The 24103-nt window shown below is 29.8% G+C and overlaps 1 protein-coding gene across 1 annotated transcript in view; it reads left to right on the top strand.

Moving 5' to 3' along the window:
• The window catches only part of LOC111620094 (proliferation-associated protein 2G4-like), a 48672-nt gene that overhangs the window by 5323 nt on the left and 19246 nt on the right, over positions 1-24103 (top strand). The window contains exons 2-7 of the mRNA XM_023361938.1: positions 754-817; positions 5987-6065; positions 13255-13333; positions 13401-13479; positions 16102-16153; positions 19404-19498. Coding sequence (XP_023217706.1) covers positions 5989-6065; positions 13255-13333; positions 13401-13479; positions 16102-16153; positions 19404-19498 — 382 coding nt within the window. The 5' untranslated portion in view covers positions 754-817; positions 5987-5988. The remainder of the gene's footprint in view (positions 1-753; positions 818-5986; positions 6066-13254; positions 13334-13400; positions 13480-16101; positions 16154-19403; positions 19499-24103) is intronic.

Here is a 24103-nt window from a genome sequence, read left to right as displayed (position 1 = left end):
AAAAAATATTTCCAGGTGTCCATTGAATGCACCTTGTATTTTAGTACTTATTTAAAATTATGCAGACAGAATATGTAAATTTTTATATATAGTTGTTTAAAATATAGTAGATAAATTTAACTGAAAATATTATTAATAAAACATTATGTGTATTAAAATTTAAAAAATTATTTAACTTGTCTTTTGTGTAATGAATGGATATTTTGAAGATTTAATAAATAAATAAAACCAGAAATTGAACTGGCTGCAGAATTTTTTTAAAATTTTTCAGATTGCACTTTAAAAATACTCACTCAAAAACCTTTCACCTTTCAATGCAGTATATATAACTTTATTCTAACATTTTCAATCATTTTTAATGGCATTTGTTCTTATTAGAATGTTTTTACAGAAGAAGATCGTTGAAATGATTGAAAACAGAATAGAGTTATATATTTTGCATTAAAAGGTTTTTGAGTGAGTATTTCTAGATTGCACATTCACATTCTGTTTAGCATGAACAGTTGTGTTGTTTGGTTTTTATAGGGACTGTCATTTGGAAAGAGTGCATTATAACAGTCATGACTTGTGACATTGCTCTTAATCTGAATTAAGACATTTTTGAAATTATTTACTATTAGCTTTATAGAAAGAAATATTAAATATTATGAATGCTTAACTATAGATTTAGAATATAAATTTTTATTCATTTTATCATCATCGAGTTTTTATAATGTTTATAGTGAATATAATATAATTTTTTTTTTCTTTCAGAATTCAGCTGTTACTGATGCTGTCCAAAAAGTAGCAGAATCGTTTAAATGTAGACCTGTTGAAGGTAATATATTTTCATTTACATTATTTTTTTGCAATATCATTATTTCTCTAAATTTAACTCATCCTTGAATAGTAGCATGTTTAAATTATTTTATAAAGGTAAATATTTTTGTAATTAATTAACAATAAAAGTTTAAATATATTCCAAATACAGTGGGTGATCGGTTAATAAACATAACCTGTTCCAAGACTTTGTTTGTTAAATTAACCGATTATAGATTTACCATAGGTTTTTATAGGAATTTGATTAATTTGTTCCAGAGACTCCAAAAAATAAAAAATATATACTATTTTTTTACTGCGTTTATTTATATTTAATAGTAAAAATACATATATATGCAGTCTTGCATTTTTATTAGTCATGTTTTTTTCCATTTGTGGGGATTAATGAATCTGTCCAATGTCAATTGCTTTTCTCTTTTTCAGGATTTTTCAGAAGTAATTAATCATTTTGTATAATAATAGTATTGTAATTGTAGAGATCCGCAATCCCATTAACCTTATTCTGGTTTGGATGCCACGTGGATGATCATTGTTCTGACATTCTCTCACTACTTCAAAAGATCTTTAGTAGCAGACGTTGACATTGGTCCTCTTTCTTCTTCCTCTTTTTCAAAAGAAAACACATCTCGCTGAGTTTCTTGGTATTCTTTATTTGAGAGTTCTTGGAGTTCTTCTGTCGTCATATCAGTTTCAGGTTCCATTATGAGCTCTAAAATGCTCTTTATTTCACAGATGTGATTTTTGTTACTCCATTAGCAGCTTGAGACTTCTTGATATATCTTTATTAGTTAAGATTGTGCCTACTGTAGACCTGTTCAAGCCATACTGCCTAGCAACATCAGACATCTTGTGCCCACTTTCTCCCGTGGCTATTATCTCTTACTTGGTTTCTATGGTGAGCACAGTTCTTGACACTCCTCGTTTTAGGCTCCATAATAGTATCAGTTTCTTTTTTAAATAAAAAGTTCAGAAAAGCACTTACAAAAATTCAGAGAACAGAAATCAACTAGCCCACAAAAAATTATTTAAATGCAAGGCCTGAATGAAATTCGAAATTTGGTATTAAAACATTAATGAATATCTGACAGGACAGTTAAACTTTCACCTTTCGTAAATAAACCTTGACACAAAACTTAGAGTGCCCATCTGACAGTCTCACGAAGACTATAAAAAATTATTTGTCAGAAAGGTAAACAAAAACCTGGAATTACAAGAAAGAGGTTCAAAATTTGGAGGAATACTATCTGATTGGTATTGGGTTGAGCATCAATTTTGATGTCTTCTGCGCTCCAAAAGGTTTCGAATTATTACCTGAAGACAAGGGAAAATTAATCAGTATTCGTTATTTTTTCTGTCGCTTTTTTTTTTTTTTTTTGTGTGTGTGTGTGTGTGTTTGTTCAGTAAAGTGTTCGTTGTCTGATCATAAAAATCTTTCAAAAAATGTTCGTTCCGATTTGTTTGCTATCCGAACTGTTCATTAACTGATCACCCACTGTAATTTATTATATAAATCATTTAAAGTAATGTTAATGAGAATAGCACAATCTATAAGAAATGAACAAACAATTAAATTTATAAATGCATAATTTTAGTTAAAATTTGTATAGAAAGCAGATTTAATTTTGATTAAATTTTAACAATAAGAAATTGAGAAGATAATTGTTTGTTCTGTTAAGCTACAGCAATGCAACACTTGGGTGATCTGACTAGGAGAATGCTGTCTGGGAGGTCTTTTTAAGGGTAACTGGCCCCATTCAGGCATTATAGATGCAGAGAAACCCGGAAAACTTTCAGTGGCCAAGTGATTCCATTCCCTGATCCATTTCCTTGCCAGGAAGATAATTTTATGTATATAAATGTATGATATCAAAATATATTTTCTGAATGGCAGTTAAAGTAATGAAAAAGTTTGCAAGAAGAAATGAAAATGAAGACTTAAAATAAGTAATTTAAGTTGCCTAAAGTCATGTGTTTGTAAATAGACAGAAAATATGTTAAAGTAATATATTATTAGTCAACAGATAATTTTTACACGAAAAAGTTAAAAATAAAACAAATAAGGACGAGTTGACAAATCATTTGTATCACTTCAGACATTTTATCTTATATTTCCTATTTGATATTAATTAATATGCAAATTAATATTGAAACTCATATCATCTTGATATTTTAGATATTTATTACTGCATATTTAATTTTTTGTCAAGAAAAAATTGATTTTTGTTTTAAAATTTTTTATTATAGTGTAAAAGGTATGATTAAAGCAACCAGTTTTCAAAATCATACTTACTTTAAAATTAAATTTATGAGTGAAAATTAAAAAAAATAATAGAGTTAATAAAAAGAACTATTTATTAATACATATTTTATCAAAAATAATGAAAATATCCGACATATAATACAGTAATAATGATTAAATAATAATTGTTTATGTTAATACTAGCAAAGAATGCCCACATTGCTTTTGGGAACTCAGGGAAAGGGTTTATTACAATGATCGCAACATACTTTGTCTTTTCCAATTTTTTGAAATTATTCCAAACCTCCAACTTATATGCAACATTCATTTTGGTCTAAATCAAATGAAATATTTTAAATATTTTTATCAATAAAACTAATAATGAAAGAATGATGCGAAGAATATTATTAGAATAGACATTAATAAATTTACTTACATTGTTTTTGTTTTTACTTACCAAAACAAGAATAATAACAAGCAGTAAGCTTCTTGTTATTCTTGTTGTTATTCTTATGCTTGTTGTTATTCTTATGTTAACATAAGAATAATAACAAGCAGTAAGCTTGTTGTTATTCTTATGTTATAACAAGCTTATTGCTTGTTAAACTTTCTATTTCTGCTTGTGATCAAACTCAAGGGTGAATGGAGCTGTTTTAGCACATTGTGTACTGTGTAGTATGGGTAGTATACAGGACTAAACTGGTCTAGTCTGGTGGGGTACACATAAGCAACATAGCTGATGTCATCAGTTAGTCTGCATGCTGTCACTTAGAATAGCATAATAGAATGCATTTGGGGATTTGCATGTCAAACATTTGCTTGACTTGTGAAGATTAGTTTTAGTAGAATATGCTTGCACTTAGCATGAGGCAATTTCAAAACAAAATGTTTATTTATATACAGTAATATCCTGAACTTACGCGATAGGTGGGATCAAGCGATAATCGCGTAAGTCGGGGTATAATTTTGCAATTTGTCTAAAATCCAAGTCGGATGTATTTAAGCTAATAAATGTTCTCGTTAATCTTATCTCGTCTTTTGATTCGTTCACGGTTACAAGAAATCACCATATAGAGTCTCTCAAGTCTCCTTAGATATAACAAACACAGAAATAAATAACACAAAATAAATTGTAGCTATGTGTCGATTCCACGCGGCACGTCCGAACATGTAAGCTAAACAATAGTGTGGGGGGAGTGAGTAATCAAGAGTTGCATGGCGCTCAAACAAAAGACGAATCGATGAGATTTGAAAATCGCGTAACTCCGGGTTCGCATAAGTCGAGGTATTACTGTATTTATATCAGGTTGATTCAAAGGTTCCTGGACACAGACACAAGATACAAAACTTTATTGATATTAAAACACAAAGACAGCCCATTCTTCAAAATAAAGCATTGTTTTAATAAAACAAAATTGTTAGCAGTGGTCTTGACTCATCTTTTTGCAAAATTGGTGGATTCCTTGGCAAACCACTTGGCTGGTTTTGATATCAAAATTCATGAACCTCATTTTCAGCATCTTGCGCTATATTGAAGAAATGCCCTTGCACAAAATGTACCAACAATCAGAAGTGAAAATTTGATGGAGCAAGGTCAGAGCTGTATGCTGAGTAAGACCAAACTTTGATCCCCTTCAGGTTCTCTAACTTGGACCACTCTGGAATAGTTTGCCAGAGCATTATCATGCTACAGCAGTGTACACTTTTGATTAATGCTGGATAGCAAGTGTGCAGGACTTCAAACACTCTCTCAGTTGCTTAGCATAGAGATTACTGTCCACAGCTTGGCCGTTAGGAACCGGTTTCTATTGTACTGGACCATCCAAATTTCAGCAATAGTTGTCTAGATCAAGACTTGTCTATGATGCTGGTGTTCCTAGAATTGAAGCAGCAGAACCATTCAGCTGCAGTTGTTTTGTTCATCGAGCATAGGTCTTCAATTTTGCAAATTTTCTCTGCTGCAACCCTTGCACTGAACCCTTGTCTCCAGTAATGATCAATGTGATTGATTAGTTTTTCGTCAATCATTCTTTGTTGTGGAAAACAAAATTCACCAAAGGAATAAATGCAACAACACTATAAAATGATAGTACTGTACATGCTTTTATGATGATACAAATACTAGCTAATTTGCATTCACAGCAGTTTTGCAAGTGCTAGAAATTTTTTTCATAAAAGTGTTATCAGTGCACAGGAATTTTTGAATCACTCTGATATATATATTACNTTAATAATTAAATTCTAAGTATTTGGTACTAGAGGTAGGCAATTTAATAATTATAATTAAATTAATATTTATTAAATAATTTAGAATATTCTGGAAGAAAAGGATCAGCTCAGAGTGGAACTTGAACCCACAACTCCTGTTTACTGTGCGGATGCATTGCCAATTGCTGCTTGCAGCTCCCACTTACAGTACTGATGCATTGCCAGATCATTTGGTTTTGATTAATAACGTTACACCTTGAGGTGTTTAAATATGTATATATACACCATTCTGGGGTAAAGCAATAACCATGGTCATTCACTGAAATTCTAAGTTAGTGTGTCAAATCATAGACAGAATTATGCTAGTGCATTAACTGGCATAATTTTGTATCAGTAAACTACTCATTAATTAGGGACAAATAGCAGATATATAAAATTAATCCTAAATTGTATTTTTCCCTTAAATGGTCATTTGCTAGTCTAGTCACCCTGTGTTCCTGGATAGAAGTGTTTTTCTGATATTAAAAAAAACTAAAGTACATGGAATTATTTTTTTTTAATATCTTGAGATGTTGGATGATCTAGAGCAGTGTTCTTCTCCCTTGAGTTCACAGCTGCGACCAGTTCATGGAAATCCCCTTCCAGTCCACAAAAAATTTTATAGACTAATGTCACTAACTAAAAACTGCAAATTTAGAACAAAATAAAATTATTATTTAGGTATGTTGTCATATCAATTAAAACAATATAGGATAGATGGAGAAAAATCTATTATTCAGAATCCTACAGAAGCTCAAAGGTAACTAAATTTGATTTAATGTTATATTATAAGCAATAATAATGATGGACTAATGAACAAGTAAACATTTATTTTCATATTCTGTTTAGTTTTTATTTGAAAACAGTTTGAATTGTTTCTTTAATTGGTAATATAAATAAAAATTTTAAAAAAATATGTAGAATATTAGAATTAGTACTTAATTAACAAAAAGGAAAGTTTCCCTGTGTTAAGTAAATTTTACAAAAGTATTGTAACAGCTTTTAAGTTGTAAAACTTATACAGTTATTTTACAGTTGGTTCCATATAAACATGTTTTAAACATAGTCGAAGAAGACAATTTATTAGAGATGACAGAACAGAAACAGATAATTTTTATACAGCACTAATTCAAGTTGAATTCCTTTAACTTAGGTTTTAAGTATTCTACAATTTTAAAGTAGTAGTTATATAATTTATAAAGATCTTTTTTATTGAGATTATTAAAGTTCTTTTTGAATTTGAGAGATGAACTGCAATGGAGTAGCCACATGATATCTTCTGTGTCATTCATAATTGCAAAGTTGTAATAGATGGAACATTGAGAATGTTTAAAATTTACACCAAATGCATGGAGTGTTTGAGAAGTTGATATAAATGTTACTAATAAAAAGAGGGTATTTGTTGAGACATAATTTGGCTATTAATCTTTTTACATTGAGGTTTATTGATTTAGTCATATACGGTTGAAAAGATGGAATATGTAATAAATTTATATATCAAGGGTGATAATTACATTGATTTAGGTTAGTTTGGTCTTTATTTATAGATTGAGATATTGCAGTATCCATCTGTAGTGTATAGCCATATTTCCAGTCCTGAAGATTATCTTTAAACAACAGGTACGATACTCCAAATTCAATATTCTGTGGAATTTGGTTTGCCAAAGCTGCTCTGTTCTTGAATTTTTACTTTTTTTAATTACTTCCTAGTGTATAATGGTTATATTATTATCACTTTTGAATTTCAGTCAGGTAATACAATTTAATTATTCATTTTAGAAAAAAGGAAAGGACCAAATACAGTTGGTTTCATAGCATATGGCATAGCCTGGAATAGACCTTTCTAGATGTACAAAGTAGTTTACAAAGGAAGTAAATATGGAACATTCAAGTTTGTACAGATAATCTAGACCCCAAATTGGACTTGCATAATAAACGATAGGATTAATTATTGAATTATAAAGTTTCATATGTATGTGCAAGTTTGTAGTTTTCAGAGTTGAGTATAAATACAATAGATTGTCAATAGCTTGCTTCACTATATTATTAATACAAGAGAGATGTGCTTTAAATGTGGCATTCCAATCAAATGTGACTCCCAGGAAGTTAACTTCTTTTACTATTTGTAAAAGGGTATTGTCTAGGTATAACTTAGATTCTTTTTTCGAAATTTTATTGTTGTTGCAGAATATGATAACCTTTGTTTTTGCAGGATTTATTGTCAAGTAAATTTATTTCAAGTAAGAGTTTAGTTGATTAATTTTTCTTTGAAGGCTGATTTTGGTTGGATCTAAAATTACCAGGTCATCTACGAATTGAATATAATGAAAAGCTTTATTACCGACTTCGATGCCATCAGTAAGATTATGGAAAATTTGATCTATTTCAAATAAGTAAAAATTGAGTAAATAAGGTAAAAGAGGGTCACCCTGGAGTATGCCACATGATAGGTCTAGTGGAGGAGATATAGTTTTACCCTATTTTATTTTTATATTATATTTTGAGAGTAGTTTTAGTATTGTTGATGAAAATTGTGCACCTGCATCTTTAGCCTCAAATTGTTCACCAATAAGTTAACATAGACTGAGTTGAATGCTTTTTGAATATCTATAAATGACACACTTTTTTTGTTTGGAGAAAGACGATCACCCTTTTTTATACATCATTGTGAGTATAACGGAGTTCCAAGAGTCTGGATATAAGATTGCTTTATACATTGAATTAAATAAATTTAATAGTTTTATTCTTGCTTGATACGGAAGCATCTTCAGGAATTTGATTGGAATGTAGTCACTACCTGGGGTTGAGCTACTTCTAGTTTTATTGATGGTGTCTTCTAGTTAGTTAATTGTGAATTTGGAGTCTGAGTGTTCATTGTAGGGATCAATGTTAGGCATTAGTTGTGGAATTGGTTGAGAATCTGGAAATTGCTGGTAAAAGTTTCTCCATGTATCATTGTTTATTATTGAGGGATTTTCCAAAACGGTTTACTATCCTTGCTATTTTTGATTAAGGATGATTTGAGATTTCTAAAATAATTTTTCTTTTTGACTTTGAGAAGATTATTATAAGTGTGATTTGCCTTCCTTCCTGTAGTTAATAAAATTTGTCATTTGAGTCTTTTCTGAATAGTTTTAAACTGGTTTGTTTTGTTTTTTTCATGTTATAATAGTCGAAGTCATACCAGGGTTTTTTGAATCTATTATGAATATTATCTTTGGCATTTTTAATTTGTATATAGCCGTTCATTATGTGAATTATAAGTTTATAGATCTTTTCACTGTTAAAATTGATTATTTCTGAGATGTTGGTGAATCGGTTTTTGATTTCAGCTCAATAACCTGAAATATTGCAGTTTATCCTTTGTTGTCTTTTAGGCAAACTAGTTGATTTCTTTTGCAGAAACAATAGAAAATTTGTTACAGTGGGAAAATGATTGGATGCATTGAAGATATTGTGGTAAATTCCAAACAGTAATCTAGTAAAAATTCAGAACACATTGTAAGATCAATAGTGGATTTCCCACTGTGGACCAGACAAGTATATTCTGCAGGGTAATCAGGTTTAATGCGGCCATTTAAAATGTACAGTTTATCATCAGTTATTATTTCAATCAAGTTTGCTTTGAGTCTATTGGTGTACTTATCCTTGGATTGACAGATATTTTGAATAAGAGAATTGGGGCTGCCATACCAGGAGTCAATCAATTTGACAATATGTGAGTTGAAGTCTCCCGTTAACCTGTTCTACGTTGTTCCCGAAAATATTTGTGTTGACCTTATTGAGCTGCGTGGGCAATCCCGAATATTTTCGTGTTTATATCGGAACGTTTTTGATACTAGATGTTGCTATGTGTCACAATGTTTATATTAAAACAAACTTTTAAAATATAATTTTTTTGTTTCTGTATTATTCAATATATTTATTTTGTTTGGAAAACATAAAAAAAATAATTTTTTACGATACAGTAAATACGATTATTATTTAAAAAAAAAATTTTAGGTTTAACATCCACAAAAATTCAACATGGTGTCACAGGCAAAAAATAAAAATTTCAACATAGAATAGGTTAATAGGATATATGGAGTGATATGTTGCCATGATTCTATTATTTTAAAAGTTTCGTGTAATTTTGCTAAGCATTTGGGGGGAATGTAGGTATTCATCACTGTGATTAATTTGTTGTTTATATTTCCAAGTATGAGTATTATTAGTAGAGATTAATAGTAGTATGAAGTTATCAGATTTTTTAACTTGGATTATTTTACCGGGATCCTTTTTAATTAAAATACATAGACCACCACTTGGATGTCCTAGACCCAGTGACTTGCTTGCCAATAGGGTTTCTGGTATAAATTCATTGAAAAAATTTGATTTATAAAACAGGTCAGATGTTATCCACATTTCAGTTATACTGATTATATCTGATTTAAATTTTGATTGAAGGGAGTTGAGTAGTAGTAATGTGTATTTGAGACCTTGACTGTTCCAATTAATTGATTGTTTATGGTAAATTTTTCTTGATAAGATTTGCTTTGTTTTATAGAATATCAACTTGTTGTTACCATTGATAAAGAAAAAGGTAGAAAGGTCTCCACATAAACCAGCTTCCCAATACTTATACTATATGCCAGTGTTTCTCAACCTCTAACGAATCGTCGCCCCCTTCAACGTAGTATCGCCCCTTCAATAAAACCATTACGTAGTATCGCCCCCTTCACTTCAAAATTCTGATGCCGAGGGCCAAGGCTAACGCCAAATTCGTACTGCATTGAGTAGATTAGTGACTAGTATAATGTTATTTGTTTAATTATTGTACGATATAATGAATAAAATATCAAATTATTCTTAATATAATGTTATACTATATCGCCCAGAAAATTGTTTTTCGCTCCCCCCAAAATATAAATTGTTACTAATCGCCCCCTCAACATGGAAAAACGCCCACATGGGGGCGATATCGCCCCCGTTGAGAAACACTGCTATATGCTAATCTGTCTCGGCCTATTGATAAAGTGTCATTATGTAGTTTTATTTGAAGATTTTGTTTTCTTATTTCATAAAAAGATGAGAGTAGGTGTTTTCGTATAGTTCATGAATCCTTTGTTAGGTCTGGTGCCATCTGCATATTCTTCCAATCATCCAGTAGGTTTTGTTGTTTCTTTTTTATAAAAGCAGTAAAAATGTGGTCTCGGATCTGATTATTTCTAAATGTTAATTTTATAACTGGGTTCGTTGACTTGGTTAGTTTCTTTATTTCTAAATGTCTTCCTGTGATACATTTTGTAAATTTAATGTTGAGTTAATAAAATTACAAATTTCTGGTTTGGCAATATTTTTCAAAATGGGATAATTATATAGTATTATGTTATTATGATGGAGTTCGTTAACTAAAGCATCCATTTTATACTGCATAAGTTCTTCTTCCATTTTTAAATTACTAAGTGAGTTGCTGGAGTTAGTCGGTGAAATAGAACAAAGTACATTTAACTCACCTGCAGATTTCTGTGAACTTTGTGATGTTATATCAAAATAAGAGTCAATAGCAACTGAGGAAGATTCTTGTAAGTCTTTATCCACATGTAAGTTGAAGTCTGTTTTAAGTTTGGAGTTAGTTGAAATTGGTTGGTCTTTTTTTCTTCCCAGTTTAGATCAGTTTAATGTGGTCTTCCATGTTTTACTAGTGAACGTTGCATATTGGTGAATGTTTAGTATTTCTTCAGAAGATATTAATTTGTATCTAGTTTCAAACTTTTTTTGACAATTTAAGTTAACCAGAGCCAATACACTAGCTTCCTACAGGTTATCAAAGTGCGTAGTAAAAGTCACCAGCAGCTCCGGTGGTCAAGTCCTATACCCATATAATGTAAAATAGCAAGGCAAAAATATTGGGTGATCTGAAAAGACCGAGAGAAGAGGGAAAAAAATAAAATTTGAAAATACATGTCAATATAATATTTTAGAGTTCAAATCTATAAAATAGTTTATTGTTTGGTAACTGGATGAAAATATTATATTCCTCATTTAAATCAAATTTTCTTAGACTTGATCATTCCATTTAATTTTGAGATCTTTGTGAAAAGTGATGTTAATATTAAGCAGAATAATGTAAGCTTCATGAGAACGTTTTTCATCTGAAGTCAAAAAAATTCTTTTCGAAATTGAATTGTAAAAAACAGAAAATGACACTTAAATTTTTGTTGATTATATATAACACTATACTCAATATTTGTTAATAATCAAAAACATACAGTTGAATTTTTATTGAGCTATGATATGACTAATAAGACTAAGCTAAAAATTAGCAGTATGTGCCAGATGTTATTAATTATTCTGATAACCACTTAAAAGGCATGTTAGACTAATTGTCTAAAACACCTTTAAATTAAGCAAATTTGAAATATCTTCCAATTCTGATAGTCACCTGAGACCAAGAATTACTAACAAAAAGTTTGCAAATTCTTTTTATTTATATGCATTTCAGATTTGCCTTGCCAAATCCCTTTTTAGTCTACAAAGTTATAATAATAAACTAGTTTTTAAAATATAATCATTGATATAAATTTAAAAAACTTACAAAAATATATCATTTGCAACAGAAACCATACTTTCTCATTTTTTTTCTTTCAATTTGTCAATCACTGGTATTTCTGATAACCATCATCTCACATCATGTAACATTTTACTCTTATCATTATATGACATCATTCCAAGTATCATCAACTAACATTCCATTATTTAAATTAAGTTAACATTATTCATAATTGCAATATGTTCTTTAAATGTATATAACTATAATTCTTGCTTTAAGAATAGAATTTTAAGATTATTCTTGCTAATTGTAGAATATTTTATTCTATTATTATCTGGACTTGATATTCCTGCTCTTTTAATCTCATCTTCAATGTTCTTTTCTCTACCATAGCATAAAAATGAAGTAGATAAAACAATAAATTTATTTAATATTAAAAAGAAAGAAAAAAAATAGCTTAAAATGGAAACTTAAAACAGATATTAGTAAAATAACAAAAAGAAATAATAAAGGTAAAATATTAATAGCAGATAGAAAGGCAAAGAATTATCTGTAGAGAGGACAAACAGGGCACTGGGATTGTGTAAAAAATTCCACTATTATATTCATATGGGCAACCTTTTTGTCACTTGTCTATATCACAAAACATCATCTTCAGTTATGATAACAGTACAACTTTCAGAGTTCCAAATTGCGTAGTCACAGTTGTAACATACAGAAATTGAAACTGCTTTTCATGTTTCTTGTAAAATTCAGCTTTATGCACTTGGAACCTTTTGATTGGTGCATGCTCCAATTACTTATATTATAGCCCAATAAAAATTCAGCTGAATCATTTGATGATTTTAGTTGAAAACATTATAATAATTCTATTTATCTAATTTTTTTTATTATTGTTGTATATGGTCAATTTTGTATTTGGGCCTCAAAAAAACTTTTACAAGCTTTAATAACAGTATACTTTGTTTCATATAATGAGAAAATTTGAAACAAAAGCATCAGAAACATGTTTGGAAAATGTGTTTTATGTGTAAAATATGTAAAGCATAGCTAAAAAGTTGGGAATAATTTATTAACAATGCAGAGTAGATTTGAAAATTTCAAAAATAATTATCATATAATTGCAAATTTTATTAATTTTAGAATAATAAAAGTTACATATGATAATGTTTCATATGAAACTTAGTTAAATTGCTTTAAAATTAATACATAACATTTAAAACTTTTATTTATTTAATTTTATGTAAAATGCAATGCAATAAAATATAATATAATAATAATTTTCACATTTTGTAAATAATATAAATATAATATTAATAAAGACATTATTCAAAAATTTATTATTATAATTATTTTTTATTAATAAAAATATGCTTTTACTGTAATGGAAATAATAAATTTTTAAGTGCTTTCCTAGGAAAGAACATGAAAAATGTGAATTTGAATTACATGAAGTTTATGCCATAGATGTTTTAATTAGTACAGGTGAAGGAAAAGTAAGTTTAATTAAATAATTTGTTATAATTTGTTATTTGGAATTTAATTGTTTAATTTATATTCAAGGGTCGAGAAATGGATACACGTACCACTGTTTATAAAAAGACAGATGAAATTTATCAGTTGAAGATGAAAGCTTCTAGGGGTATATATTAATTTTTCACTAAAGTATTATATATAAATTCCTTTTTATTATTTTTACTTATATTTATTTATTTCTTCATATTATTGTTTGTCTTTTTTTTTCTTATAATTTGATTCAAAGTTCTTTTTTATTTGCTCTATTATCTATTATCTTTAGTCTTTTTAAATAAAAAAAAAAAAAACCCTACTGAATTTCTTTTTAATATTACAGTTAGGTAAATTAATAAGTAAATTTTGACATCTATGTAATAATGTTTAAGAACTGTTTGATAATTTCAAAGTATAAACAAGCAAAGTAAAAGATTAAAAAACATTTAAAATACAAATTCTAATTTCCTCTTGCTTGTTTATTTTTTTAAAATGTTGATTAAATTTATTACATATATATGTAATAAATTTAGAAATTTCTTTTACCTTAAAGAAATTTCTAAATTTATTTCTAAAGAAAGAGATTACTTATATATATAATATGATTGTTTAAAGCAACCTGCTTAAAAACATTGTTTATTTTGTAAATACTGCTGACAATTATACCTTATAAAAGAAAGAGATTACTTATATATAAGTAATCTCTTTCTTTTATAAAGAAACAATTATTGCTAAGTTAATAAAAAGAAAATGTTCCCTTGTTATACATTTTAAAATATTTATATGTATATGAAAATATAATGTGTTTAGCAAAATTTGAATTTAATGAATAAACTAGAAATAGACTTGAACACTTCAAATAATATTAAACTTTAACCTGTGCTCTCTCACACTTTTTGAACTTGCATAAGGCAGTGATTTTTTTAATAATTTTTTCATGCATAATTAGTCTGCACATAATTACTGTTGCTCAAAATTCACAATTCTGAAAAATTCTGTTATATGTGTTCTCTGCTCTGCATATGCCAAATTTTAATGTCATGTGTTATTTAGTTTATAAAGCATTGTTTTGTTTATAGAACAGTGTTCTTGCCAGCTCTCTCTGTGGAAGCCCTTCAAACTTTGCTATAGTATGTACTAATGTGAAACAAGTTTATCTGGAAATAAATGATGGAAGAGTTGAGGTGTTTTTCAGAAGTTTCTGTATTATTGAGGCATGAAATAAATCCACAAAGCCATTTAAACTGTTGAAACTCATATTGCGCAAGTTAGCTTATAGAGACAAGCATTCATTGTAGTAGCAACTTGTAGACCACATATGTCATTACATCATGCAAAGCTGACAAACATCCATGATATTATGTTTTGATGATATCCGAGCAGAAAATTGCTACCTTACAAATGTGATCGTGTTACGATGAAAAATTGTATTCATTTGTATGCGTTAACAGTTTTCTGCAGCAGTTCAGTGATAAGCAGAAAAATTTTTTTGACCAATATTTTTACATAAGTAGATGAACAGTGTGTGCCATGAGGATATCATGGAGATATAGCTAAGTAAAAACTTGGTAATAGTTTACAGGAAGTCATGGGATTTTATTTTCTGCAAAAAAAAATATTTCAAAAACTCACCACCTGCAGGGAATGGCACTGTATGCAATATTGTTAAATGAAATAAGACATGAAGACATCGGTTGAAAATGTTTTTAATTGTTTCTAAAATGTGTTACAAAGCATGTTCATGTGGCATCCACCATTTTCTGAAAGCAAGTTAAATCACATTATTGTGTGAGAACACAGAAGCTCTTAGTATAACGTAGGAACGTTACAGACATGTTGGTGTATTGCATTTTTCAGTTTCACCAAATTGTTCATTTTTATTTTCATCCGATGTCTTTGTGTCTTATTTCGTTTAACAATATTGCATACAGTGCCATTTCCCACTGGTGATGAGTTTTTAATAAACTTTTTTTTTTTGTGGAAAATAAAATCCCATGACTTCCAGTAAGCTATTATCAACTTTGATAACATTTTGTCCAGTAGTTTTTCTTTTATGACCATTTCAAAGTGGAACTTTAATTATAAAGACCATGTATATTACTGTATCAAAAATCAATTGCATATAATATTTTGTATGAAATTTATAAAAACAAAAATAGAACTGATAATAAAACATAATCTGAAATATAAATAGTAAAAACTGAATTTTATAGTTAAAAATAATCNGCATTGCTAGTTATACCTGAACCTCTGTCTTACCATTAATTCCAGCTCTATTAACTAATTTAGATATAACAATACTGGTCATTTGCAGCACTGACTGAGGATGACTTAGCACACATGACCCTCTATGGTTTTCAGACAACATTTTTATTCTGGCATAATATATTTGTATATAAACAACTACCTGATATATTGCCAAATAATCTGCCAGATTTGTCGCACTGTATTACAGATAATAATAATTAGAAAAAAATTAGTTTGGCTAGAAGTAGGTAATTAAGCTACTATCACTTGATAGATTTAACAATCAGAAATTAAATTATTCTTTTCTTCCAGAACACTAAATTTAAAATTAATTTAATTCTAATTATTAATTTCTCAAGAAATGAAGGCATAACCACCTACCTCTAGCCAAATTTATTTGTATCTAATTATAATTAATATAGCCCAATAGATAATTGGAAGATTATTTGGCAATATAAATAGATTGAGTAGTTGTTTATAATGTATATAAAATTTATTTATTTTCTAGCATTTTTTAGTGAAGTAGATAAGCGGTTTGGAAATATGCCTTTCACATTAAGGTAATACTTGTTTTATGAGTAAATACATTTATTTAATAATATGAAATTATGCTGCATAGATAATTTTTTTTAGATCTGTTACTGACTCAAAAAATACATGTACTGTACTTTTGCAGATTGTCTGGCAGGTCAGTTTATGAGAGGTTACACATCCTCTCCAGAGGTTACATAAAAAACGAAATGAGTTACATCACATGGTGTCACTTAGATACCAATTTTTTATTCTAAAGTTGTGAAACTCTCAGCATTACATCAAAAACTATGTTTAATTTCTTCATTTTGAATTTTTTTATAATAATGTAAAATACTTGTGGAATTCTGAAAGTGCTTTTTTATGTTTATTTTATTGTAATTTGATTCAAAAATGCAAAAATAAACATTAGATTTCAGTATTTTACTGTAAATTATGTCAACTTACAGGATTAACATTTGCTTTGTGTGAAATTTGATAGGGTGTTATCTTTCAAGGTCAGGATAGTAAAACTTTATTACTTTTATGGTGATTGTCACTGCAGCCCACACTAACTACTACTGCCACTACCAATAAGTCACTATTGTTTTATTATTCTGTGAATGAAACCTCTCTTCCTGGTTTTAAGTCAGTTAGATTACAATGTTATTTTATTGTACTTGAAAGAGTGTTTTCTTTAACATTTATTTAATAACTACTTTTGTTAGCTCTGATTAATTTTATTTTTTAGTCACAGTTTAACTGGTATGCCAGTAACCCCAGGTTATTGGCATGTTAGTCTCCTCTGGTTATATGCAATATGCTGGTCAATCTGCTAAAATATAGAGTCCATACAGGTTATTCCATCTGTGATTCCTGTGTGTGTATATACAATATATATATTTAAATATGCTAAATATTTAATGACTAACAAATGTGTTTGTTTGATATATCCAAATTAAAATGAGATTGTTAAAATTTTTCTTTACACAAATTAATTGTCCAAAAATAGCTCTTTATTGATGTACTAATTTAGTATGTTAACTGTTATAATGCTAAAAAGAAAATAAACACTATGGTTATGCAGAATTTATTTTTGATAAAAATGTTTAAATTGTTGTAAAATGCTTAGCTCTCTTATGTTATGCACTCATAAATGAAATCACAACACAACGAAGAAATATGTTTAGCCACATGCACGTTGTAGGACCAGTAGAGGTGACAGATATATGCAAATGAACAAACAAAGATATGCAACAGACCCTGTTTATTCACTAATGAATGTTGCCCACAAGGGCAGCTATACAGTGAGAATACTATCAATGAGGCAATTAATGGTTCTGTAAGGTATTTCTTGCCAAGCTGCATCCACTTCGGCGAGTGTTGCTTGTACAGTATGTGGCAGCGGTTCGCAGTGCACCTCACATTGGTCAAAGTCCCACAGGTGTTCGATGGGAGAGAGATCCAGCAAGGCTGCCAGCCAGGAAAGGATGTGAATTCCATTCAGGATGGTGTGAGAGTGTCATGCGACTTGCAGTCAGGCATTATCTTGCTGGAACACCATGTCAAGTGCACAGTTGTATGTGCCATAGGCCTCACAATTTGTGTGAAATACTGGTCCACTGTCAGAGTACTAGAAATGTGCACCAGGGCTGTCTGTTGATCAAACATAATGTCCAGTATGAGGCTGGTGTAATGCTTGGTGAAAAGGGCTGGCATGTAATGTTTCCAGGAGACTGCCACACCCATTATTCCTCCACAGACAAATGGGATTCACCCATAAACAATACTCAATGCCATTTAGTGGTCCAGTTGTGATGACTATGATAACATGTTAGACGTGCAGCCCTATGTCAAGTGGTTAATTTAAAGTCAGGTTTTCAAAAACACCATTGACGACGACTCTCTTTCCTGCCAAAACTTTACTGCTTCCATTATAAGTTTTATGGAGAGGTGGAAAGAAGTGTAATGATCTTGAATGCATTTGTGCTGGACCACTATTTAAATAAGAAAAAGACTTGTGTCAGCAAATTTTTTTCTTATTTAAATAAAATTATGAAAATTTTTATATGACATAGCTAATTGCATAATAAATTTTATGCTAAGTTTTTCGTTTTTTTAAAGTGAATAAAGTGTTTTTTTTATTAAAAAAAATATATAATTGTGTGCAAAATGGCCTTAAATAGACTTGGCTGAATATTATATAATAGCAATGGAAAATGCAGAGACCTTAATAGGTCAGGTAATGATGTCATAATTGGACAGGAATCACAGATGGAATAACCTGTATTGACTCTGCATATAGATTGTTAATAGTTCAGGAAGAATTTCAAATAAAATATGTTTGATTAATGTTTTATATTTTTAGTTGTGTATTGTATATTTTATATATTTTCATGTAGTAGTGAAAAGACTTAAGTTTGTAAACATATTGATTTGTGTCAAGATGCATTTTTTTGCATCTACAAATGTCTGTTAATTATAACACTACTAATGAAAAAATAAACAAGTTAATCGTTTTCATCAATATCCTATAAATTTCAAACTTGATATCAATACCATATCTCAACAGTGAATGTACAGTACCTATTATCTTTGACTTAGTTTTATTTTTAAAATAATATAGTAGGTAAATTGTCATTTTCACAAATATACTTTAAACGATATATTAATGAATTTTAATTGATATTTTGACAGTTCTCCAGAATAAGATATTTGATACTGTTATTAATACAGTAGAGCATTGATTATCCGACTCAATTGGGGACTCAGGTTAATCGGATAACCGAAAAGAATGAAAAAATACATTATTACTATAGTATATTAGTATATCCCATATAATTAGTATATTAGTATATCGCTATTAACCAACTTCATGTTGAATTTTCATTGATGTTAAGCCTAACAAATTTTTAAAAAAATAATAATCGTCGCTATTGTATCGTTAAAAATTATTTTAAAATTATTTTATTGCTCACAAAACAAACAACCACTCATAATTAGAAAATTAAGTCTCGTTTAAATACTGGCCTCCCTTCAATGGTCGAGCCGATATTGCCAGCTAAAACACGCAAAAATTTAACAAAAATAATATTAAAGTAGCCAAGACATAGCCAAATATTGTAGTGCCACATCACTGGCGGACATTTGAAATTTGCCGACAAGAACGGTCGGTTAACCGAAGTGACGGATAATCGATGCTCTACTGTATATCCCATTTTAAGTTTTAGACATATTTATAAACAAGATTTATGGTTATTTAAATTGTTTCGTTAAATTTTTCCATTTTTAATTTTTTAGGGCATTTGATGATGAGAAGAAGGCACGTATGGGAGTTGTAGAATGTGTAAATCATAAATTAGTTGAACCTTTTACAGTTTTATATGAAAAAGAAGGTAAATTTATAATTTATTTTTATAGCTTTGAAAAATTGATTAATAATTACATAATTCCCTATATATTAGATAGATTTGAGTTATTAAATTAAAGATTGGTTTATAGTTTCGTTTTATTTATTATTATTATTGGAATACAATAATTCTTATTCATTGTAGAAATATACAAATTAGAAATTTTTATATTTTATTTCAAAATTTTCTTTTTTTTTATTATACTAATTTTTGAACTCTTGTAATGCTTGTGTGTAATAATATATTGATATTATGTTAGCTATATTCAATTGTAAATTTTAGACTTAAGTTGAATATACACTTCTGGCCATTAAAATTGCAACACCAAGAAGGAAAGCAAATAAAAAAAAGATATTTATTGTATGTAAACAGTATGGCATGAAGACAAAATGATTAAATTTGCAAGCAGTTTGGGGGTTTACAGGGTTGCGAAATTAGTACACACATTTGCCACCCCTGGCAGCTAAAACGTCCCTTATCCGGTTAGGCATGGAGTCAAACTTGGCTTGGATGACAGAAATGGGCAACTCATTCCATGCTGCTTCAAGTCTGTGTCACGCTTTATCAACCGTATTAGCTGGAAAGGGGTGGCAGGCCAGTCTCTCAGCAACCCATGACCAGATGTTTTCAATTGGTGAGAGATCTGGAGATTGTGCAGGCCAGGGCAACAATCGAATACCCTCTGTATTGAGGAAGGTCAGAACACGACGTGCAACATGAGGTGTTGCATTATCTTGTTGGAAGATGGCATTTCGCAGGCCTCAAAGATAGGGCACAACCACTGGACGTAAGATGTCAGAAATGTACCAATCTGTGTTCAAATTACCATTGATCCAAACTAGAGATGTGTGTGTCGTGTGTCGTACCAATGGCTGCCCATATCATCATACCAGGTGCAGAGCCCTAAGCTGATATCGAATGCAAGCAGGTGATGAGCGGTCTCCTCGGAGCCTCCAGACACGTATATGGTCATCAGAATGCTGCACACAGAACTGGGACTCATCTGAAAAGACGACATTCTGCTACTCCTGTATTCAGCTTTGTCATTGGGTGCACCAGAGTTGCTGTCTCTCTCTATGCTGCATTGTCAAGGGAAGCCAAAGTAATGGTCGCTGTGCTGACAGTCTATGCTGCTGCAAACATCGTCACACCATACAAGCAGATACTGGATGTGCTGCAACAAGCTCATTTCCTGACTAATGGTTCGTGATGTGGTTGTGTGGTTTTGCACAGCCGACCTCACAATATGTCTGTCCTCTCAGGTGTTATTCATGGGAGGGCATTGAGATCCTGCATGCTGTTCAGTAAGACCCTCAGCAACCCATCAATTCCATATTCGTATGACAGTAGTTGGATTTCGACCAGTGTGGGTGGCAATATTACGGAACGATAATCCACACTCTCGATAGGCAATGATCCTGCCTCTATCGAATTCCAACACTTGCTGGTAAGCATTTCTTCTTGTTATTCGAGGCATAACACGATATTCTAATGAAATCCCGACCTTACGAAGCAATTTCTGAATGAAAAATGCACTGCACAACTTTTCTTTTATGCAGTGCTTTAGAGGTCATTTGTCCCTCCTGCATCATCTAAATGTGCTGAAATACTAATCATTTGCATATCCTAACCTCTTCTTCTTTTCATATGGTTTTGACGTTCGTATGATCATTCCTTCCTGGTGTTGCAATTTTAATGGCCAACAGTGTATAACACACTGGCACATTTGTGTAGTGTTTTTCTGAGGACTGTATGTCGTGCTGTATCGAACGTTTTTGATACTAGATTAACTTCTAAAGTATAATTTTTACTGTTTTTATAATTTTCAATGTATTTATTTTGTTTGAAAAAATAAAGAAATAATTTTTAACAATATAATAGCCACAATTATTATTTTAAAAAGTTTACATTAGGCTTAACATTGACGAAAATTCAACGCAAAGCAACACACAACAGAGAAAAATTTCAATACGGGATAGGTTAATATATTTTTTCATACAAAATCGGTTATCCAAAAAATAAGTTATCTGAACAACCTCAGTCCCCAATTGATTCGGATAAACAATGCTCTACTGTACTTAATTTACTTATAAATTTTATCCATTAAGGAGGAGGATATACTAAAATATTTATTTTATATGTTAGTATGGTGTCAAGAACTTCACAGGAATTGTTTATTTTTCAGTATTTTGATTTCTATTTAATATACATAATTTGCATATTCCAGGGGTGCAGAATATGTATGATTGCATAAATGAGGTTCAGCATAAATTTGCTAGAAAAAATAATAATACAGCAATAGCTGCAAAAAACAGAGTAATGTCTTATACAAGCCTACACACATTAATTGGAGAAAGTTACCAAATAAGGGTTCTTATGTTTTACAACTGAAATTGAAACATTGTTCTTTTTGTTCCTGATCAGTTTACTCACTTGCTACATTGCTGCCTGCTTGCACAGTTAAGTGTTTGGCAGTAAAGACAAATAGTTTTAGTTACAGAACCATGGTTTTGATATTTATGAAAAACTGAAGTAGAGCTTTAAAAAGAAATGAAAAAGAGATTGTTTCTATTTCAAAACTCTTGACTCTAATGCACAGGTTCCCAACCTATGGGTCGCAACGGGCTTTCTGTGGGGTTGCCAACTTATACAGTAAACTAAAAAAAAATATTCACTATAATGCAATTTTTATTTTTAATGGTGTCTTGAAGTTCGAATAATTTCATATATTTTTTTTAAATTAAAATAAATGTAATCTAGGTATGCTATTCTGTCACAGTTGATTGAAAGGTGTGTTGAGAGTTTGAGAAGAATAAATTAAAAAGTAAATTATTCACTCATTTCTCATATGGAAAATTTGCAAATTAATGAACATGTTTAAAAACTTTTTTGAATTGTCTCATTTAAATAGCAATTAAATTAAATATTAAAAGTTTTTATTATCATTTTATAAATACAGTAGAATCTCGAAAACTCGTCCCTCGATAACTTAGCACTCCGGATAACTGGTCCACACCTTGGCAGGGCGAAAAAATCCTTAGTTCATTAATTTTCATTATAGACAGCTTTATAAAAGTATAAAAGCTCTCAAAGTATTTTTCTGAGGTCTGTCTTATCAGGTAAATTACTGTACACAGTGTATTCATTAATTTTCATTTTCATGTAGTGGCTCTATGCCTTCATAAAGGACGTACTTTTCCTTTGTTTAAGGGTATTTGGGCAGTTTATTCTCTGTTATATTCTGTACAAGTAAATACTGTACAAGTACAGTACAGTATTTTCTGAGGAAATACTCGTACTTATTTTTTTTAACCCCATTCCCGATAACTCGGCATTTTCACAAACTCGGCCACCCTTCGGTCCACATTAGGTCGAGTTTTCGAGGTTCTACTGTATTATTTTTATTTATTTCTTTATTTGTTTTTTGTAAATTTATCATAAAATAAAAAATATTCACATTGAAATTATTTTAAAACATCATAAAAACATGATCACATTTTCTGATGATGATGAAAAAGTGAGTCAAGCATAAAAAATTTTTATTTTGCAAAAAAATTGGTACACTTAAATAATTTTTCAGAGTAAAGTTGTCCAACAACATTGTAAATAATTTTTGTGTTTTTGGACATAAAAAAGTCTATTTAATTAATACTCCCTTAGGACATATCCCGAGATATCTCGGGCAAGTTACATAGCGTTACATAAAATGCGGTCCTTAAGGCCATTTTTGAAATTTTTTAAAAATTTTTGGAATGTTTTTTGTCTCCAAATTTTTTCAAAATTTTTTTCCCGCACAAAAAAATTTTATTGCGATTTTAATTTGCCTTTAATGACACACGCTTCACGCTTAATTGCTTTTTAGTTTTTTAATGGGAGTTTGATATCAAATTCCATTCATCGTTCTAAAGTTGTAGTGCACTGATTTTCCTTCGGTAAAGTTATTTAAAGCTAGTTTCTGATGTCAAAAACGACCTCCGATAGTTTTTTAATTTTTTTAATTAATAGATTTTATTATATACAAGTTTAATTAAGTCGGGGGTCGGAAATCTCAATAAAAATTTTAATTTTTTTAAAAATATTTAAATATATACGTCCAGCTAGTATTTACCCTACTATAAACCCATCGCCTCCTGAGACTAATATGAGAATGTCCCGGGAAATCCAACTCCAGCTGTGTAAACAATGACTCATCAGCGTCAGATTTCATAGAAAGGCGAGACTAAGGAAAATAAAATTTGAAACTTTTTCTTCAAAATTAACGCATTTCTTTCGTTTTTTTTTTTTTTTCAGTTTTAAGTATTTTTTATGTTTAATTATCAGGTCAGTCCATAAGTTCATGCATATTTTTATCTACAAAGAAAGCAACAAAAAATTTTAATTAAATTTTATTTCAATCTATAATGTATTCACCATTATTTTGTACAATTTCTTGCCATCTTGATGGTAGCTTTTTAATCCCGTCTTTGTAAAATGATTTCGGTTTTGAATCAAAATACAGTAGAGCATCGTTTATCCAAATCAATTGGGGACTAGGGTTGTTCAGATAACCAATTATGTACGAAAAAATATATTAATTTATCCCATGTTGAA

The sequence above is a fragment of the Centruroides sculpturatus genome, unplaced genomic scaffold, assembly GCF_000671375.1.
Source record: "Centruroides sculpturatus isolate CEXI.00-Female unplaced genomic scaffold, Cexi_2.0 scaffold131, whole genome shotgun sequence".
In the NCBI taxonomy this organism is placed as follows: domain Eukaryota; kingdom Metazoa; phylum Arthropoda; class Arachnida; order Scorpiones; family Buthidae; genus Centruroides; species Centruroides sculpturatus.
Note: the sequence above shows the minus strand (reverse complement) of the source record. Positions and strands in the feature narration are given on the sequence as shown.